General features: G+C 57.9%; 2 protein-coding genes across 3 annotated transcripts in view; one reads left to right on the forward strand and one right to left on the reverse strand.

Moving 5' to 3' along the window:
* Positions 1–7258, forward strand: part of DEAF1 (DEAF1 transcription factor) — a 61140-nt gene extending 53882 nt beyond the window's left edge. For both annotated transcript variants that reach the window (XM_030801562.1, XM_030801563.1), the window contains one exon: positions 6829–7258. In XM_030801562.1, the coding sequence (XP_030657422.1) occupies positions 6829–6933 (105 nt within the window). In that variant the 3' untranslated portion in view covers positions 6934–7258. The remainder of the gene's footprint in view (positions 1–6828) is intronic.
* A 3468-nt stretch (positions 7259–10726) lies between these two features.
* Positions 10727–14715, reverse strand: DRD4 (dopamine receptor D4). Its single transcript, XM_030801744.1, has 3 exons — positions 14087–14715; positions 12071–12183; positions 10727–11970 (listed from the first exon to the last, which is right to left on the reverse strand). Exons 1-3 carry the CDS (start codon positions 14369–14371, stop codon positions 10830–10832), a joined length of 1539 nt encoding a protein of 512 aa, XP_030657604.1. The 5' UTR covers positions 14372–14715; the 3' UTR covers positions 10727–10829.

The following is a 14715-nucleotide window of genomic DNA, read 5'->3' on the forward strand; positions in this document are numbered from 1 at the left end:
CCAAGAGGGGAGGATCGCTTGAGCCCAGGACCAGCCTGGCCAACAAAGCAAGACCCTGCTTCTATTTTTTTTTTTTTTTTTTGAGACGGAGTCTCACTCTGTCACCCAGGCTGGAGTGCAGTGGCGCAGTCTCGGCTCACTGCAAGCTCCGCCTCCTGGGTTCACGCCATTCTCCTGCCTCAGCCTCTCCGAGTAGCTGGGACTACAGGCGCCTGCCACCACGCCCGGCTAATTTGTTTGTATTTTTTAGTAGAGACGGGGTTTCACTGTGGTCTCGATCTCCTGACCTCGTGATCCACCCGCCTCGGCCTCCCAAAGTGCTGGGATTACAAGCGTGAGCCACCGCGCCCGGCCCCTGCTTCTATTTTTTAAATAAATAAATACATAAATAAACAAACATCTTGTTACTTCTAATTTGTGTCCTTGGCTCTTAAGCATTCCCTTAGAGACAGAATGTGCTTGGATCTTAGGTTTTAATCTAGTCTGATAGTCTCTGCCTTTTTTTTTTTTTTTTTTAGACAGAGTCTCGCCCTGTCCCTCAGGCTGGAGTGCAGTGGCTCGATCTCCACTCACTGCAACCTCCATCTCCTGGGTTCAAGTGATTCTCATACCTCAGCCTCCCGAGTAGCTGGGATTACAGGCTCCCGCCACCACACTCCGCTAATTTTTGTATTTTTAATAGAGACAGGGTTTCACCACGTTGGCCAGGCTGGTCTCAAACTCTTGATCTCAAGGGATTCACCTGCCTCAGCCTCCCAAAGTGGTGGGATTACAGGTGTGAGCCACCGCAGTAGTCTCTGCCTCTTGATTAAAGTGTTTGATCTACTTTTTTTTGTTTTTGTTTTTGTTTTTGTTTTTTGTTTTTTGTTTTTTGTTTTGAGATAGAGTCTCGCTCTGTCGCCCAGGCTGGAGTGCAGTGGTCCAATCTCGGCTCACTGCAAGCTCCGCCTCCCGGGTTCATGCCATTCTCCTGCCTCAGCCTCTCTGAGTAGCTGGGACTACAGGCTCCCGCCACCACACCCGGCTAATTCTTTGTATTTTTTTTTTTTAGTAGAGACGGGGTTTCACCGTGGTCTCGATCTCCTGACCTCGTGATCCGCCCGCCTCAGCCTCCCAAAGTGCTGGGATTACAAGCGTGAGCCACCGCACCCGGCCTTGTTTTTGTTTCTGTTTTTGTTTTTGTTTTTTTAGACAATCTCGTTCTGTCGCCAGGCTGGAGTGCAGTGGCGCGATCTCAGCCCACTGCAACCTCAACGTCCCGGGTTCAAGTGATTCCCCTTCCTCAGCCTCCTGAGTAGCTGGGATTACAGGCATGAGCCACCACGTCCAACTAATTTTTGTATTTTTAGTAGAGATGGGGTTTCTCCATGTTGGCCAGGCTGGTCTCGAATTCCTGACCTCAGGTGATCCACACGCCTCAGCCTCCCAAAGTTCTAAGATTACAGGTGTGAGCCACCGCACTGGCACTCGGCCTGTTTCGTTTTTTGAATTGAGACAGAGTATCACTCTGTTGTCCAGGCTGGAGTGCACTGGCGTAATCTCGGCTCACTGCAACCTCCACCTCCTGGGTTCAAGGGATTCTTGTGCTTCATTCTCCCGAGTAACTGGGACTGCAGGAGTGTGCCACCAGACCCGGCTAATTTTTGTATTTTTAGTTGACACAGGGTTTCACCATGTTGGTCAGGCTGGTCTTGAGCTCCTGACCTCAAGTGATCCGCCTGCCTCGGCCTCCCAAGGTGCTGGGATTATAGGTGTGAGCCACTGCAGCCGGCCGTTTTGTTTGTTGTGTTTTTTTTTTTAAGTGGAGTCTCTGTCACCCAGGCCGGAGTGCAGTGGCACAGTCTCAGCTCAGTGCAACCTCCGCTTCCCGGGTTCAAGCAATACTCCTCCCTCAGCCTCCCTAGTAACTGGGATTACAGGCACCCGCCACCATGCCCGGTTTTTTTGTTGTTGTTGTGTGTGTGTGAGACGGAGTGTTGCACTGTTGCCCAGGCTGGAGTGCAGTGCTGCGATCTCGGCTCACTGCAACCTCTGCTTCCCGGGTTCAAGTGATTCTCCTGCCCCAGCCTCCCAGGTAGTTGGGATTACAGGCATGCGCCACCATGCCGGGCTAATTTTTGTTGAGATAGGGTTTTGCCATGTTGGCCAGGCTGGTCTTGAACTCCTGGGCTCAAGTAACCCGCCCACCTTGGCCTCCCAAAGTGCTGGGATTATAGGCATGAGCCACTGCGCAAAACCTAATCTCATATTTAATGTAATTATAAATGTGAGTGGATTTGTGTTTGTATTTGCAGTTTATGTTTCATGTTTTGCTCCTCTGTTCTTTCACTGCCTTTTCTGTTAAATGTGTATTTTCTAGTGTACCACTTCAATTCTTCTGTTGAACATTTTTAAACAGTATCTTTAAAATTGTTATTTTCTTACTGCTATAGGTATTACAATATACATTTTAATTTGGCCAGGCGCGGTGGCTCACGCCTGTAATCCCAGCACTTTGGGAGGCCAAGGTGGGCGGATCACGAGGTCAGGAGTTCCAGACCATCCTGGCCAACATAGTGAAACCCTGTCTCTACTAAAAATACAAAAAAATTAGCAGGGCGTGGTGGCGGGCGCCTGTAGTCCCAGCTACTCGGGAGGCTGAGGCAGGAGAATGGTGTGAACCCGGGAGGCGGAGCTTGCAGTGAGCCGAGATGGTGCCACTGCACTCCAGCCTGGGGGACAGAGCCAGACTCTGACTCAAAAAAAAAAAAAAAAAAAAATATATATATATATATACACATTTTAATTTATCTCAGTTTCAGTGGGAGGATAGAATTTCCTCAAGCAGGGAAAGCATACTGCAGAGGCTGAGTGTATACATTCCTGGCAAACAGTATTTGGGCCCCAATATAAGCACTTACTGAGCTCCTTTCACCTACAGAACGAACACATCCCGTTCTTTAAAAAGCTGCCTTCCAGCCGGACCTCCAGCCCAGGACACTCTGTCTCCAAGCCTCCCTCAGATCCTGTTCTTTAAAAAGCTGCCTTCAGCCGGGCGCAGTGGCTCACGCCTGGAATCCCAGCACTTTGGGAGGCCGAGGCAGGCGGATCCCGAGGTTAGGAGATCGAGACCATCCTGGCTAATATGGTGAAACCCCGTCTCTATTAAAAATACAAAAAAATTAGCCGGGCGTGGTGGTGGGCACCTGTAGTCCCAGGTACTCGGGAGGCTTAGGCAGGAGAATGGCGTGAACCCAGGAGGCGGGGCTTGCAGTGAGCCGAGATCGCACCACAGCACTCCAGCCTGGGTGACAAAGGGAGACTCCGTCTCAAAAAAAAAAAAAAAAGGCAGTGATAATTTTAAAAATTCATTATACAGGACTTGGTATGTACACAAAAGTATACACGAGTTTATGCATGTTATGAAGCCCCAACAGGAATCCCCTGCACCCAGCATCCACCTGAAGAAAGCCAGCCTTGGGGGCCAAGCTCCGTGAGATTCAGCCCCTCCCAGGCCTGGGGGCCGTCAGCTGAGGCGTGTTTCTGGCACCTGTGCTCTTTATGCTTTCTCCACACACGCGCGCCTGTAGACAGGGCACCTCTGCAGTCCCCACAGCAGGGCCTGTTCCCTAGGAGGGTCTGGAGGCTCTGGGCATTTTTCCCCACCCAGCTCTGGTGTCCTGCCTGTGGCCTGCTCCCAGCACCGCCTGGGTCAAGTCCACCCACCTGCTCCCAGCACCGCCTGGATTGAGTCACCTACCTGCTGTGGTGGCAACACTTTCTTTTAATCCTTAACTTTGGAAAATGTGAGACGTGCACATGAGTTGGATCACTCATGAGAGGCCCGTCGCCCTCGCCTGTATCAGCTGCTTTAGCGCCTGCCCTCCTGGCTTGTCCCCCTCTCTCTTCGGGCTGAGGGCTGAGCATTTTAAAACAAGCCCCATGCATCATTATTTTCATTTGTGAGGCCTGGATCACTGTAAATCAGATTTGGATTGTGTCTTAATTGGATTTTTAGTCACTGTTTTTATTTCATTACTTATTTTTGGTTTTTGTTTGTTCGTTTGTTTTTGGTTTTGTTTCTGTTTTTGAGACAGAGTCTGGCTCTGTCGCCCAGGCTGGAGTGCAGTGGCGCGATCTCGGCTCACTGCAACCTCCGCCTCCCAGGTTCAAGTGATTCTCCTGCCTCAGCCTCCCTAGTAGCTGGGATTACAGGTGTGTGCCACCACACCTGGCTAATTTTCGTAATTTTAGCAGAGACGGGGTTTCACCATGTTGTTCAGGCTGGTCTTGAACTCTTGACCTCATGATCTGCCTGCCTTGTCCTCCCAAAGTGCTGAGATTACTGGCATGAGCCACCGTACCCAGCCTATTTTAGGTTTTCTATAGACAGGGTCTCGCTTTGTCACTCAGGCTGGAGTCCAGTGGTGCCTCCTGGCTCAAGTGATCCTCCTGCCTCTGTCTCCCAAGTAGCTTGAACCACAGGCATGAGCCACCACACCCAGCTAATTTCAAAACTTTTTTTTTTATAGAGATAGGGTCTTGCTATGTTGCTCAGGCTGGTCTCCAACCCCTGACCTCAAGTGACCTCAACCTCCCAAAGTCATTCTTTTTAAAGTCTGTGATGTTGGCTTTTGTCATTTATTTGTATCAGGCACTTTCATTGTTAGCTTCTTGTGAATTTAACCTTTTTTTTCTATTTTTCAAAAACTGAAACACTAATTTCTAGTTCTGGCTTTTCAGATAATGATTTTTTTTCAAAAATATTTTAACATTATACTGTAAGAAGTATCACATTGATGTTTAAGATGGAAAAATTTGCTTTAAAAAAGAACTCAGTAGTTCTGATTTTAAAAGTCAACCCTGGGCATTTGCCTCTTTGCTTGAAGAACTTGATGGAAGCTCCTGTAGCTCAGAGTCAGCACTGATGTGCGCCCTCTCTCCCTCCATCTGCACAGGCCCCAAGGAGTGGCTCAAACCTGTAGACCAGAGAAGGAAGCATCTAGAACTCCTGGGGGTCTTGTCCGGGGCCCACATCCTCTCACTGGGGGCAGCTCCCATGAGGGGTGCAGGCCCCTCACCCCACACAGAGTCTGGGCAGGAACCGGAACCCTTCCTGGTTGCCCCAGAGTGGAGGCCGGGGAGGGGCGGGCGGTGGGTCTGCACCCGATGCTGCAGTTTGCTGATGTGTGTGCTTTCATGCTATGTAGATTTATAGTCTATTACCAGGTAATTTTAATTTTTTTTTTTTTTTTTTTTTTGAGACGTAGTCTCACTCTGTGGCCCGGGCTGGAGTGCTGTGGCACAATCTTGGCTCACTGCAACCTCCGCCTCCCAGGTTCAAGCAATTCTTGTGCCTCAGCCTCCGAAGTAGCTGAGATTGCAGGTGTGCGTGACCACAGGCGGCTAGTTTTTGTATTTTTAGTAGAGATGGGGTTTTGCCATGTTTGGCAGGCTGGTCTCGAGCTCCTGGCCTCAGGTGATCTGCCCACCTTGGCCTCCCAACATGATGGGATTACAGCCGTGAACCACTGCGCCCGGCCTAATTTTGCTTTTTTATTATAATCAGCTGGAATTTTGCCCTCTAGGGAATAATTTGGAAGCATTTGGAAGCATTTGGAAATGCTTCCTCTGTCACCATTTGGAAGCATTTATTTCTGCTCTGTGTGTTATATATGTACCTATCACGCCCCCGTGCACGGAGCTGCCTCTGTCTGACGAGGTCACCTCAGCTTCAGCACCTGGCGCTTCCTCCAGAGTTCTGCTCTATTCCAACGTGCTCGAAGTAGCAGGGAGGCAGGGCCTGGGTGTGTGTGCTGACCTCACAGGAGCTGTGGCTTCTTCCAAGCTGGTTCCAGTTTGCTTTTTCATCTTTGCCATTGAAAACAGAACTGGGGCCGGGCACGGTGGCTCACACCTGTAATCCCAGCACTTCGGGAGGCTGAGGCGGGCGGATCCCCTGAGGTCGGGAGTTCGAGACCAGCCTAACCAACATGGTGAAACCCTGTCTCTACTAAAAATGCAAAACATTAGCCAGATGTGGTGGCGTGCACCTGTAATCCCAGCTACTAGGGAGGCTGAGGCAAGAGAATTGCTTGAACCCAGCAGGGAGAGGTTGTGGTGAGCTGAGATTGCATGTTACACTCCAGCCTGGGCAACAAGAGCGAAAATCTGTCCCAAAAACAACAAAAAAAAACCCCACAGAACTTGATCGTAATTTATATATGTAATATTTACATATTTAAATGTTTTTCTGTATGTGTGATATTTTTTTACATCCCTAACACAAAACAACTGGTTTGGAGAGTCTTATCATGGTTTGTTGTTTGACTTTTTTTTTTTTTTTTTTATATGGAGTTGTTCTGTCACCCGGGCTGGAGTGCAGTGGCACCATCTCGGCTCCCTGCAACCTCCACCTCCCAGGTCCAAGTAGTTCTCCTGCCTCAGCCTCCTGAGTAGCTGGGATTACAGGCACTTGCCACCATGCCCAGCTAATTTTTGTATTTTTAGTAGATAGGAGGTTTCACCATGTTGGCCAGGCTGGTCTCGAACTCCTGACCTCAGGGGATCCACCCGCCTGGGCCTCCCACAGTGCTGGGATTACAGGTGTGAGCCACCATGCCCCGCCTGTCGTTTGCCTTTTGATCCAATTCCTCAAAACAAGAGAGTGTGGGGAAAGCTGTATTGGAGCAGAGACCACCAGAATACGGGTGCACGGGGGCTGGGGAGGGCATTCTCAGCACCCCCAGGTGAGCTCACAGAGGCTGCACCCTCTGGGGTGAGGAGCCTGGGGTCCGCCTTGGGGACCCTGTCCAGACCCTGCTGACATGGGTGTGTCCTCCCTTCCAGGACTGGAAGGATCACCAGCACATATGCGGCCAGTCAGCAGCTGTCACCGTCCAGGCAGACGAAGTCCACGTGGCTGAAAGCGTGATGGAGAAGGTGACCGTGTGAGGCTCCGTCGGCCGCCCTGGGAGCTGGGGCCCCTTGCACTCCTGTGAGGCTTTTGCAGGTCGAAGGCCCCCCTGAGGACTCTGGGGGGACGTTGAGAAGAGGGGTGTGGGAAGGTAAGGAAACTTGCTGGACAAGTTACTAACACACTTTAAGCGAATGGTGCCCTGGGGAGCGGACTCCCCCCACCTGGGCCCCCTGCCCGCTCGCGGACAGATTTTTTATCCCTGGGATCATGAGCGTCCGGTCTTGCCCACAGGGCCTGTGCTGTGACGCATGTACATACGTGTTGTGTCTGTCAATAAAGTGTAAATAAGGTCCCCCTGCCCCACGCGGATGGCCCATTGAAGTGCCAGCCCTCGGGGGGGTTTCCTCCCCTTCCTCCTCCTGTGCAGGTGGGAAAACCAAGCCCACCGCACCTCTGGTGCACCGGACAGGGTGGCCAGGCTGGAGCCTCCGGTGCACAGGGCACCGTGGCCAGGCCGGAGCCCTGGCGTCTGGTGGCACATGTAGTCCAGGAGGTCTTCATTCCTTCTGTTCCACGAGAACCTCGTGGCTGCTGGGAGGTGCAGCAGGCCTGCGGCCCTTCCCACCAGGTTTCTGAGCACATGGTGCCCTCCTGTGCCCAGGCTGCTTGAGCGAGCCCGATGGCCCAGCACAGCCTGTTGAGTCCAGGTGGACAGCTCAGTGGCCTCGGTCCAGGGATCCACATGCAGAGCCTCATGGCCTCCTGGTCTCCCCCTTGTTTCTCATGGCCCTGGCGCCAGGTGGAGGAGAGAGAAAGGGCTGAAGCCTGCTGGGGGCACAATGGGGCGCGTCCAGCATGTTTGGGCACTGGGCTGGGCCTGGACATGGGACCCACCTGCTCTCCTGACCAAGAACGCTGCTGGAGCAGCATCACTCTTGTTCTGGAAGCTTCTGCCCTCATGGCCTGTGTTCTCTGCACACAGAAGGCTCCATGGCTGTGGCTGCATTGGGGCGAGAAAGTACAGACTCAGCAATAGCTCAGCAGGCACCTGGGGTGGGCTGGCAGCGCCAGGAGGAACCTGCACCAGCGATTCTGATGTTTGCCTCTGAAGCGCTTTCTGCACCAGGTGTTGCTGAGCCCGAGAGGTGGCCAAAGCCCCCTTGGAAGGGGCTGTGCACTGGAACAGGGCTCACTAGCTCTGTGGGCCCCGCATAGGCCCTCCCGTATTTTGAGTCTCTGGGTTTCTCGGGACCACCTGGTTTATTCTGGTTTTCTTTTTTTTTTCTTTGAGACAGAGTCTCACCCTGTCACCCAGGCTGGAGTGCAGTGGCACAATCTTGGCTCACTGCAACCTCCGCCTCCCAGGTTCAAGCAGTTCTCTTGCCTCAGCCTCCTGAGTAGCTGGGATTGTAGGTGGCCACCACCACACCCAGCTAGTTTAGGGATTTTCAGTAGAGATGGGGTTTCTCCGTGTTGGCCAGGCTGGTCTCGAACTCCTGTCCTCAGGTGATCCACCCACCTCGACCTCCCAAAGTGCTGGGGTTACAGGCTTGAGCCACCGCCCCGGCCTATTTACTTAGTAAAGTCTCTGCCCAGCCGGGCCAAGCTCCCACTGATGTTTTCATTGTCTTGCTCAGGCGTGCCCGGTGCTGCACCGTTGGTGCTGCCAGTGAGCAGTGGAGGCTGGAAAACGTGTCTGGCCTGCTGCAGGACACGCTCCAGATGCTGCACCTCACCCCGCTTGTCCCTCACCCCGCCTGTCCCTTCCTCTGACCCTCACCCCTCCTGGCCCTTCCTCTGAGACTCTACAATGAGCGGCATTTAGTCCAACCCAGCAGGGTCCGCCATTGCCGCAGGGTGGAGGCATCTCAGAGGCCCTGCTTAGCCTCGCCCTGTCCAGGCAGGCGGGCTGTGGGTTGACCTCCATGAGGCAGCAGGGCTGGGCCTGCTCCTTTGGGTTTTAACCAACATAAAGGTGGCAGGGAATCCAGGACCTGCACCTCTTAAGAATAATCCCCCAAAGCTGAGAACACCAGCATCTCTGCAGAGAGCACAGCTGCAGGAAGTAGCTGAACCCCTGCCTGGTGGGGGAGGCACCGTGGGAGCCCCCTGGCACAGTGACCCCCGCCAGCAGTGATGTCACCTGGCCTCCTGCGACCAGGCCCTGCAGGAATGGAGTGGGGGTACTCCCTGGAATTGTGGGGGCAACTTACTCTTCCCCGATTTTCCATAAAACGGAAGCCGGAGCACCACGCATCTGTTGGGATCCCAGGTTTCCACAGCTCCTCCTTTCCAAGCCTGGGAGGCTGATGGTCAGAGGTCACCCTGCCCCAGGGCTGTCAGCACCCCCAGGACCCCCAGATGCATGTGCACCTCCCATGGCCTCCAGTGCTGTCAGTGAGGTACATGTGGGGCTGTGGGTCCTGGGACAAAGCTGGCGGGAGCCCCTCCTTTACTCTCATGGGTGTCTGACAAGAATCCGCTGTGACTCAGTCTGTTCTGGGGGTGACTGGGACAGGCTGGTCCTGGGAGGTAGGTAGTCAGGGAAGGTGTCCTGGAGGAGGCAGTTGCTGAGGCCATGACAGAAGTGCGTGGTCACCAGACGGGACGGGGCAGCCGCACTAAAGTAGTAATTGGGCTTGGTCGTCTCTCCACCCAGTATTTATTTTCTTTTCTTTTTTGAGACAGGGTCTCACTCTGTCACCCAGGCTGGAGTGAAGTGGCGCGATCTCGGCTCACTGCAGCCTTGACCCCCTAGCTTTAAGGGATCCTCCTGCCTCAGCCTCCCGAGTAGCTAGGATTACAGGCGTGACCACCGCACCCAGCCTGCACTGAGTATTTTAGCAAGCTGAGGTTGTGCCCAGTGCTGTAGACTGCACGGCCCACAGTCTGTCAATGTTCAGACGGGAGCCTGGCACCCTGACTGGCCGCCCTGGCTGCAAACGCCGCATCCCCAGCACAGGAAAGTTCCAGCCAGCATGACTGGGAGGCGGAGGGCCCGCCATTTCTCCCACAGCCTGGGCCTGGGAGAGAGCTGGATCCAGTCCAGGGTAGGCTGTTCCTGCATGGAGGGCCCTGGGAGCCGCCCCTCATGCCCTAGGGTCAGGGGCTGCACTGTGGTTGACGGAGCCAGGCAGCCCAGTGCGGACAGGCAGCTTGGGTCGCTCTGCCCACCCTCTGGCCCTGCTGCCTCCTCCCTGCTCCCACCCCTTGGCCCAGCCACATGGGTGGACGCTGGGCAGAGGTTGGCTGGGCACCAGGAGTGACTGAGCACAGAGCTCCCTCCAGGGAAGCCACTTGGTGGGGCCCCACCCATCACCACAGGCCCCTTGCTGTGGGGCTTGGGGCATCCTCTGGCCAGGGACTGGCAGGAACCTATGCTCTGGTCTCAAGGCAGCTTCTAAAATGATAGGTTGGGCTCCCCTGCCGGGGTGTGCTGGGGCAGCAGAACCTGGAGCCCCCTGTGCCTGGTTCTCAGAGGTGGGAGTTGGCCTGGGCAGGGCCTGGCGGCTGACACCCCCCACCCCGCCTCTCCCCATTCCTCTCTTCCCAGTGGAACTGGGCTTGGCCAGGAGACACCTTGCTCTGCTGGGTGCTATTTCCTCTCCCCTGCAGAGAGGGGAGGCTGGGCCTGAGCGCTGCCGAATTGAGTGGCTCTCCGGGGGCCCCTTCCCACCTCACCCTGAGCAGGCGGCCGGCTTGGTGGGGTCTGCTCTGTGGGTTCCTTGGCGGGAAGGAAGAGATTAACTGGCTGGGGGGCCTGGGGCCACTGGGGCAGAAACCCCCCTTCCCCCTCCCCATCAACCCCCAGGAGCCTTCACAGCTGAGTTTGGGAAGGAATTTGTTTAATTAACGTACAAAAGCGCCCTCCCCGTCTCCTTGGTCCCTGAGGCCTGGACATCAGGCCCGGGGGCGTCCGTGGGTGCCCGGCTCAGCAGCAGGCACGCAGGGCCTTGCGGAAGACGTTGCGGAACTCGGCGTTGAAGACAGTGTAGATGACGGGGTTGAGGGCGCTGTTAACGTAGCCCAGCCAGGTGACGGCGCTGACCAGCCGCGGGGGCACGGAGCAGGCAGGACACAGCGCCTGCGTGATGTGCACCACGAAGAAGGGCGTCCAGCACAGCAGGAAGGCCCCTGGGGGCGCCGAGAGCCGCGTTAGCGCCCCCCGCCCATCCGTGCCTCGTACTCCCCTCCCCCCCTTCCCCCAGGACAGGAACCCACCGACCACCACCGGCAGGACCCTCATGGCCTTGCGCTCCCGGCCGGTGATCTTGGCACGCCGCCTCCTGCGGGTCTGCGGTGGAGTCTGGGGTGGGAGCGCGGCGGCTCTGACGGCGTCGGGGGGCGCACAGTTGGAGCCGCAGGGGTCCGGGGGGAGGCCGGGCGCGGGGGCCGCACAGTCGGGGCCGCAGGGACCCCAGGGAAGGCCGGGCACAGCGGGCGCACAGTCGGGGCCGCAGGGACCCCGAGGAAGGCCGGGCGCGGAGTGCGCACAGTCGGGGCCGCAGGGACCCCGGGGAAGGCCGGGCGCGGGGGACGCACAGTCGGGGCCGTAGGGACCCTGGGGAAGGCCGGGCGCGGGGGGCGCACAGTCGGGGCCGTAGGGACCCTGGGGAAGGGCGGGCGCCGGGGACGCGCAGTCGGGGCTACAGGGACCCTGGGGAAGGCCGGGCGCGGGGGGCGCACAGTCAGGGCCGCAAGGGTCCTGTGGGAGGCGGGGCGCGGGGGGCGTGGGGGAAGGCGGGCCGGGGCCGCTGGGTCGGCGGGGCGCGCGGCCGTGCAGCTTGGCGCGACGTGCCACCTCCCAGCGCTGCAGGCCGCGGAACGTGGCCCAGTAGAGCAGCAGCATGAGCGGGCAGGGTAGGAAGAAGGAGCACACGGATGAGTAGACCACGTAGTCGCGGTCCTCCAGGCGGCACACGGCGGGGTCGCGGCCGCGCACGTCGTTGAGGCCGCACAGTACAGGCGCCGCCACCGCCGCGGACAGCAGCCACGTGGCGCCGATGAGCAGTAGCTGCCGGCGGCTCCCACCCTGGCGGTTGTAGCGCAGCGGCACGGCCACGGCCACGAACCTGCGGGGAGCGCCGAGCGGGCGCCGGACAGCGCAGAGGCCGCGGTGAGGGCGGCGGCGGCGGGAGGGGCGCGGGGGCGCGGGTGGGGAGGGCGGCGCACCTGTCCACGCTGATGGCGCACAGGTTGAAGATGGAGGCGGTGCACAGCATGACGTCCATGGCCATGAGGGCGTCGCACAGGCGGGGGCTCAGCAGCCACGCGCCACCCTGGACCTGCGCGGCGACACCACAGGCCCTGAGGTTTCCCAGCCACCGCGGGCCCTTGTGACCCCAACTCTTATGGGTAGTTCCAGGGCTGAATATGGAGAAGGGGGCCCGGCTGTGAGTCAGAGGCCAGAGGAGCGGGCAGAGAAACACCCCCTCCCCACTCAGATCTCCCTTTGTTTTGCGTCAGGGTCTCGCTGTGTCACGGCGGCTGGAGTGCTGTGGCTCCATCATGGCTCACTGTAGCCTGGAACTCCTGGACTCAAGCGATCCTCCCACCTTAGTCTCCAGAGTAGCTGGGACTACAGCCGCGCGCCACCACCCCCGGTGACTTCTTTGTTTTGTTTTTCTGTTTGTTTTTTGAGACGGAGTTTCGCTCTTGTTGCCCAGGCTGGAGTGCAGTGGCGCGATCTCAACTCACTGCAACCTCCGCCTCCCAGGTTTAAGCGATTCTCCTGCCTCAGCTCCCCCGAATAGCTGAGACAACAGCCGCAGCCACCACCCCTGGCTGATATTTTAATTTTTTGTAGATACCGGGCCTGATATGTTTCCCAGGCTGGTCTCAAACTCTTGGGCTCAAGCTATCCCCTGCCTTGGCCTCCCAAAGTCCTGGGATTACAGGCATGAGCCACCGCTCCTGGCCTTGGTCTCCCTTTTGTTACAAACATGAGAACGGCCTGGGGAATTCCCTGGGGCGGGTCCTGATGTCATCGGGCTCAAGGGGAGCCCCCCCCCCAGCCTGGGGTAGGCAGGGTCCCCGCTGGGCCTAGATGTGAAGCTGGCTGCTCTGTCCCTCAGGGCATGAGCCAGCCTGTCTGGTGAAGCTCTCTATGGGAGGCTTGGGCGCGTTAATTCATTTCTGTTTCCTCATCTATAAGACGAGGGTGATGATAGTATCCACATCATAATTGTCTTGAAGACAAATTATAAAAATATGAAGACCATGCCCAGTGCCCAGCGTAGGACTCCACGTGGAGTGACTCTCTCCAAGGGCAAAGGAGCAGGCAGCCCCTCTAATCCCTTCCCGCCGATTTGGGAAGATTAGGAGCTTAAACGTCGTCACTGTGACGTCTGCGGCTCGAAAGGAGCACAGGTCATGCGTGTCCCGTGCTGCTGGTCTCTGCCCCAGCCGCCTGGACTCACCGTGTCCATCAAGGGGAAACCCCGAGTCCCCCCTCCCCCACAGTCCGGGACACCGCGTCCCCAGCTCAGCTCTAAGCTGCTTTTCTCTGGCCGCACGCAGAGGGGCTGGCACCAAGGCCGACCCACTAGAGGGCCAGACCTGGTGTGGAGTGTGGGCTCCATCCCCCAATTCCCCCGCAGGCTTCCCCCCAGGGTTCTCAGCAGGGGCCTGGCCCCCCGCACACCCTCCCCGCCCCTGGGTTCTGTCCAGCCCAGGTCTCCCCTGTGAGCTGTGAGCCTCCTTCTGGGGGTGTGCCAGCATCTGCACTAGGTGTGCGTGGTGGGCAGTGGCTGTGGCCGTGCGCAGTGTGTGTGTGTGTCCGTCCCACGGCAGCCAGGGGGCTGAGCCTGCATCTGCCTGTCTGTCCAGCTGGCTGCCCTGGGGGTGAAATCCAGCTACGGAAGGGACTGGGCTTGACAAAGTCGCCTGTTTCTGGGGTCCCTGGATCGAAGGACGGGCATCTCCTGGATAGCAGACGCCAAGACAGAGGGGGAAGGGAGGAGAGGAACGGGGGTCGGGGTACAGACAGCGCAGCGGATGGAAGGTCGCGAGGTGGCGGCGGTGGGTGTAGGGGTGTAGCGCGGAGGGACAAGGCGCAGCGCCCCTGCCGCCGCCCCAGCTGGAAGCTCCCGAGCAGAAAGGGGCCGGGTCACGCCGGGTCCTCCGCAGGGACAGGGACGGGGAACAGAGGAGCAGGTGAGGATGCTCGTGCGGCCGGACGCGGCTCACCTCGGAGTAGACGAAGAGCGGCAGCACCAGGAGAGCGAGGAGGAGGTCGGCGGCCGCCAGGCTCACGATGAAAGAGTTGGTGGGCGTCTGCAGGGCGCGCTCGGTGGCCACGCTCAAGCACACGAGCGAATTCCCCGCGAGCACCGCGCCGATGAGCAGCACGCCCCCCACCAGCGCCACCGCGCCCGGCCCAGCCAGCCCGGCAGATGCCCCCGCAGCAGTCCCCGCGTCCGGCCCGCGCCCAGCCAGCAGCCCGTCCGCGTCCGCGGTGGTGCGGTTCCCCATGGCGCGCCTGGGCGGGCGCTGAGCACCGCGGGCAGCACCCGGCCACAAGCCGGGGAGTCCCTCCCCTCGGGCACGCCCCAGCCGGACCCTGGTCCCGCCCCCGACCCGCGCTCAGGGGGGCCCCCGCAGCGCTCCACCGTGTGCCCAGTATTTGCTGATCTTGGAATTTTGCGCAGGGAGAGACGGGCAGATGGACGAATGCGGCGGCCCAAAGAGACTGGAATGAAGCGAGGTGGTGGCCATGGGCAGGCCAGCATCGCCCAGCACCGCGCGGGGTCCGCAACCCGAGAAACCGACAAGGATGGCGGGACGGCCAGACCAGGCCCTGAAGCGCGCAGGCATCG

The sequence above is a fragment of the Nomascus leucogenys genome, chromosome 21, assembly GCF_006542625.1.
Source record: "Nomascus leucogenys isolate Asia chromosome 21, Asia_NLE_v1, whole genome shotgun sequence".
NCBI lineage: Eukaryota > Metazoa > Chordata > Mammalia > Primates > Hylobatidae > Nomascus > Nomascus leucogenys.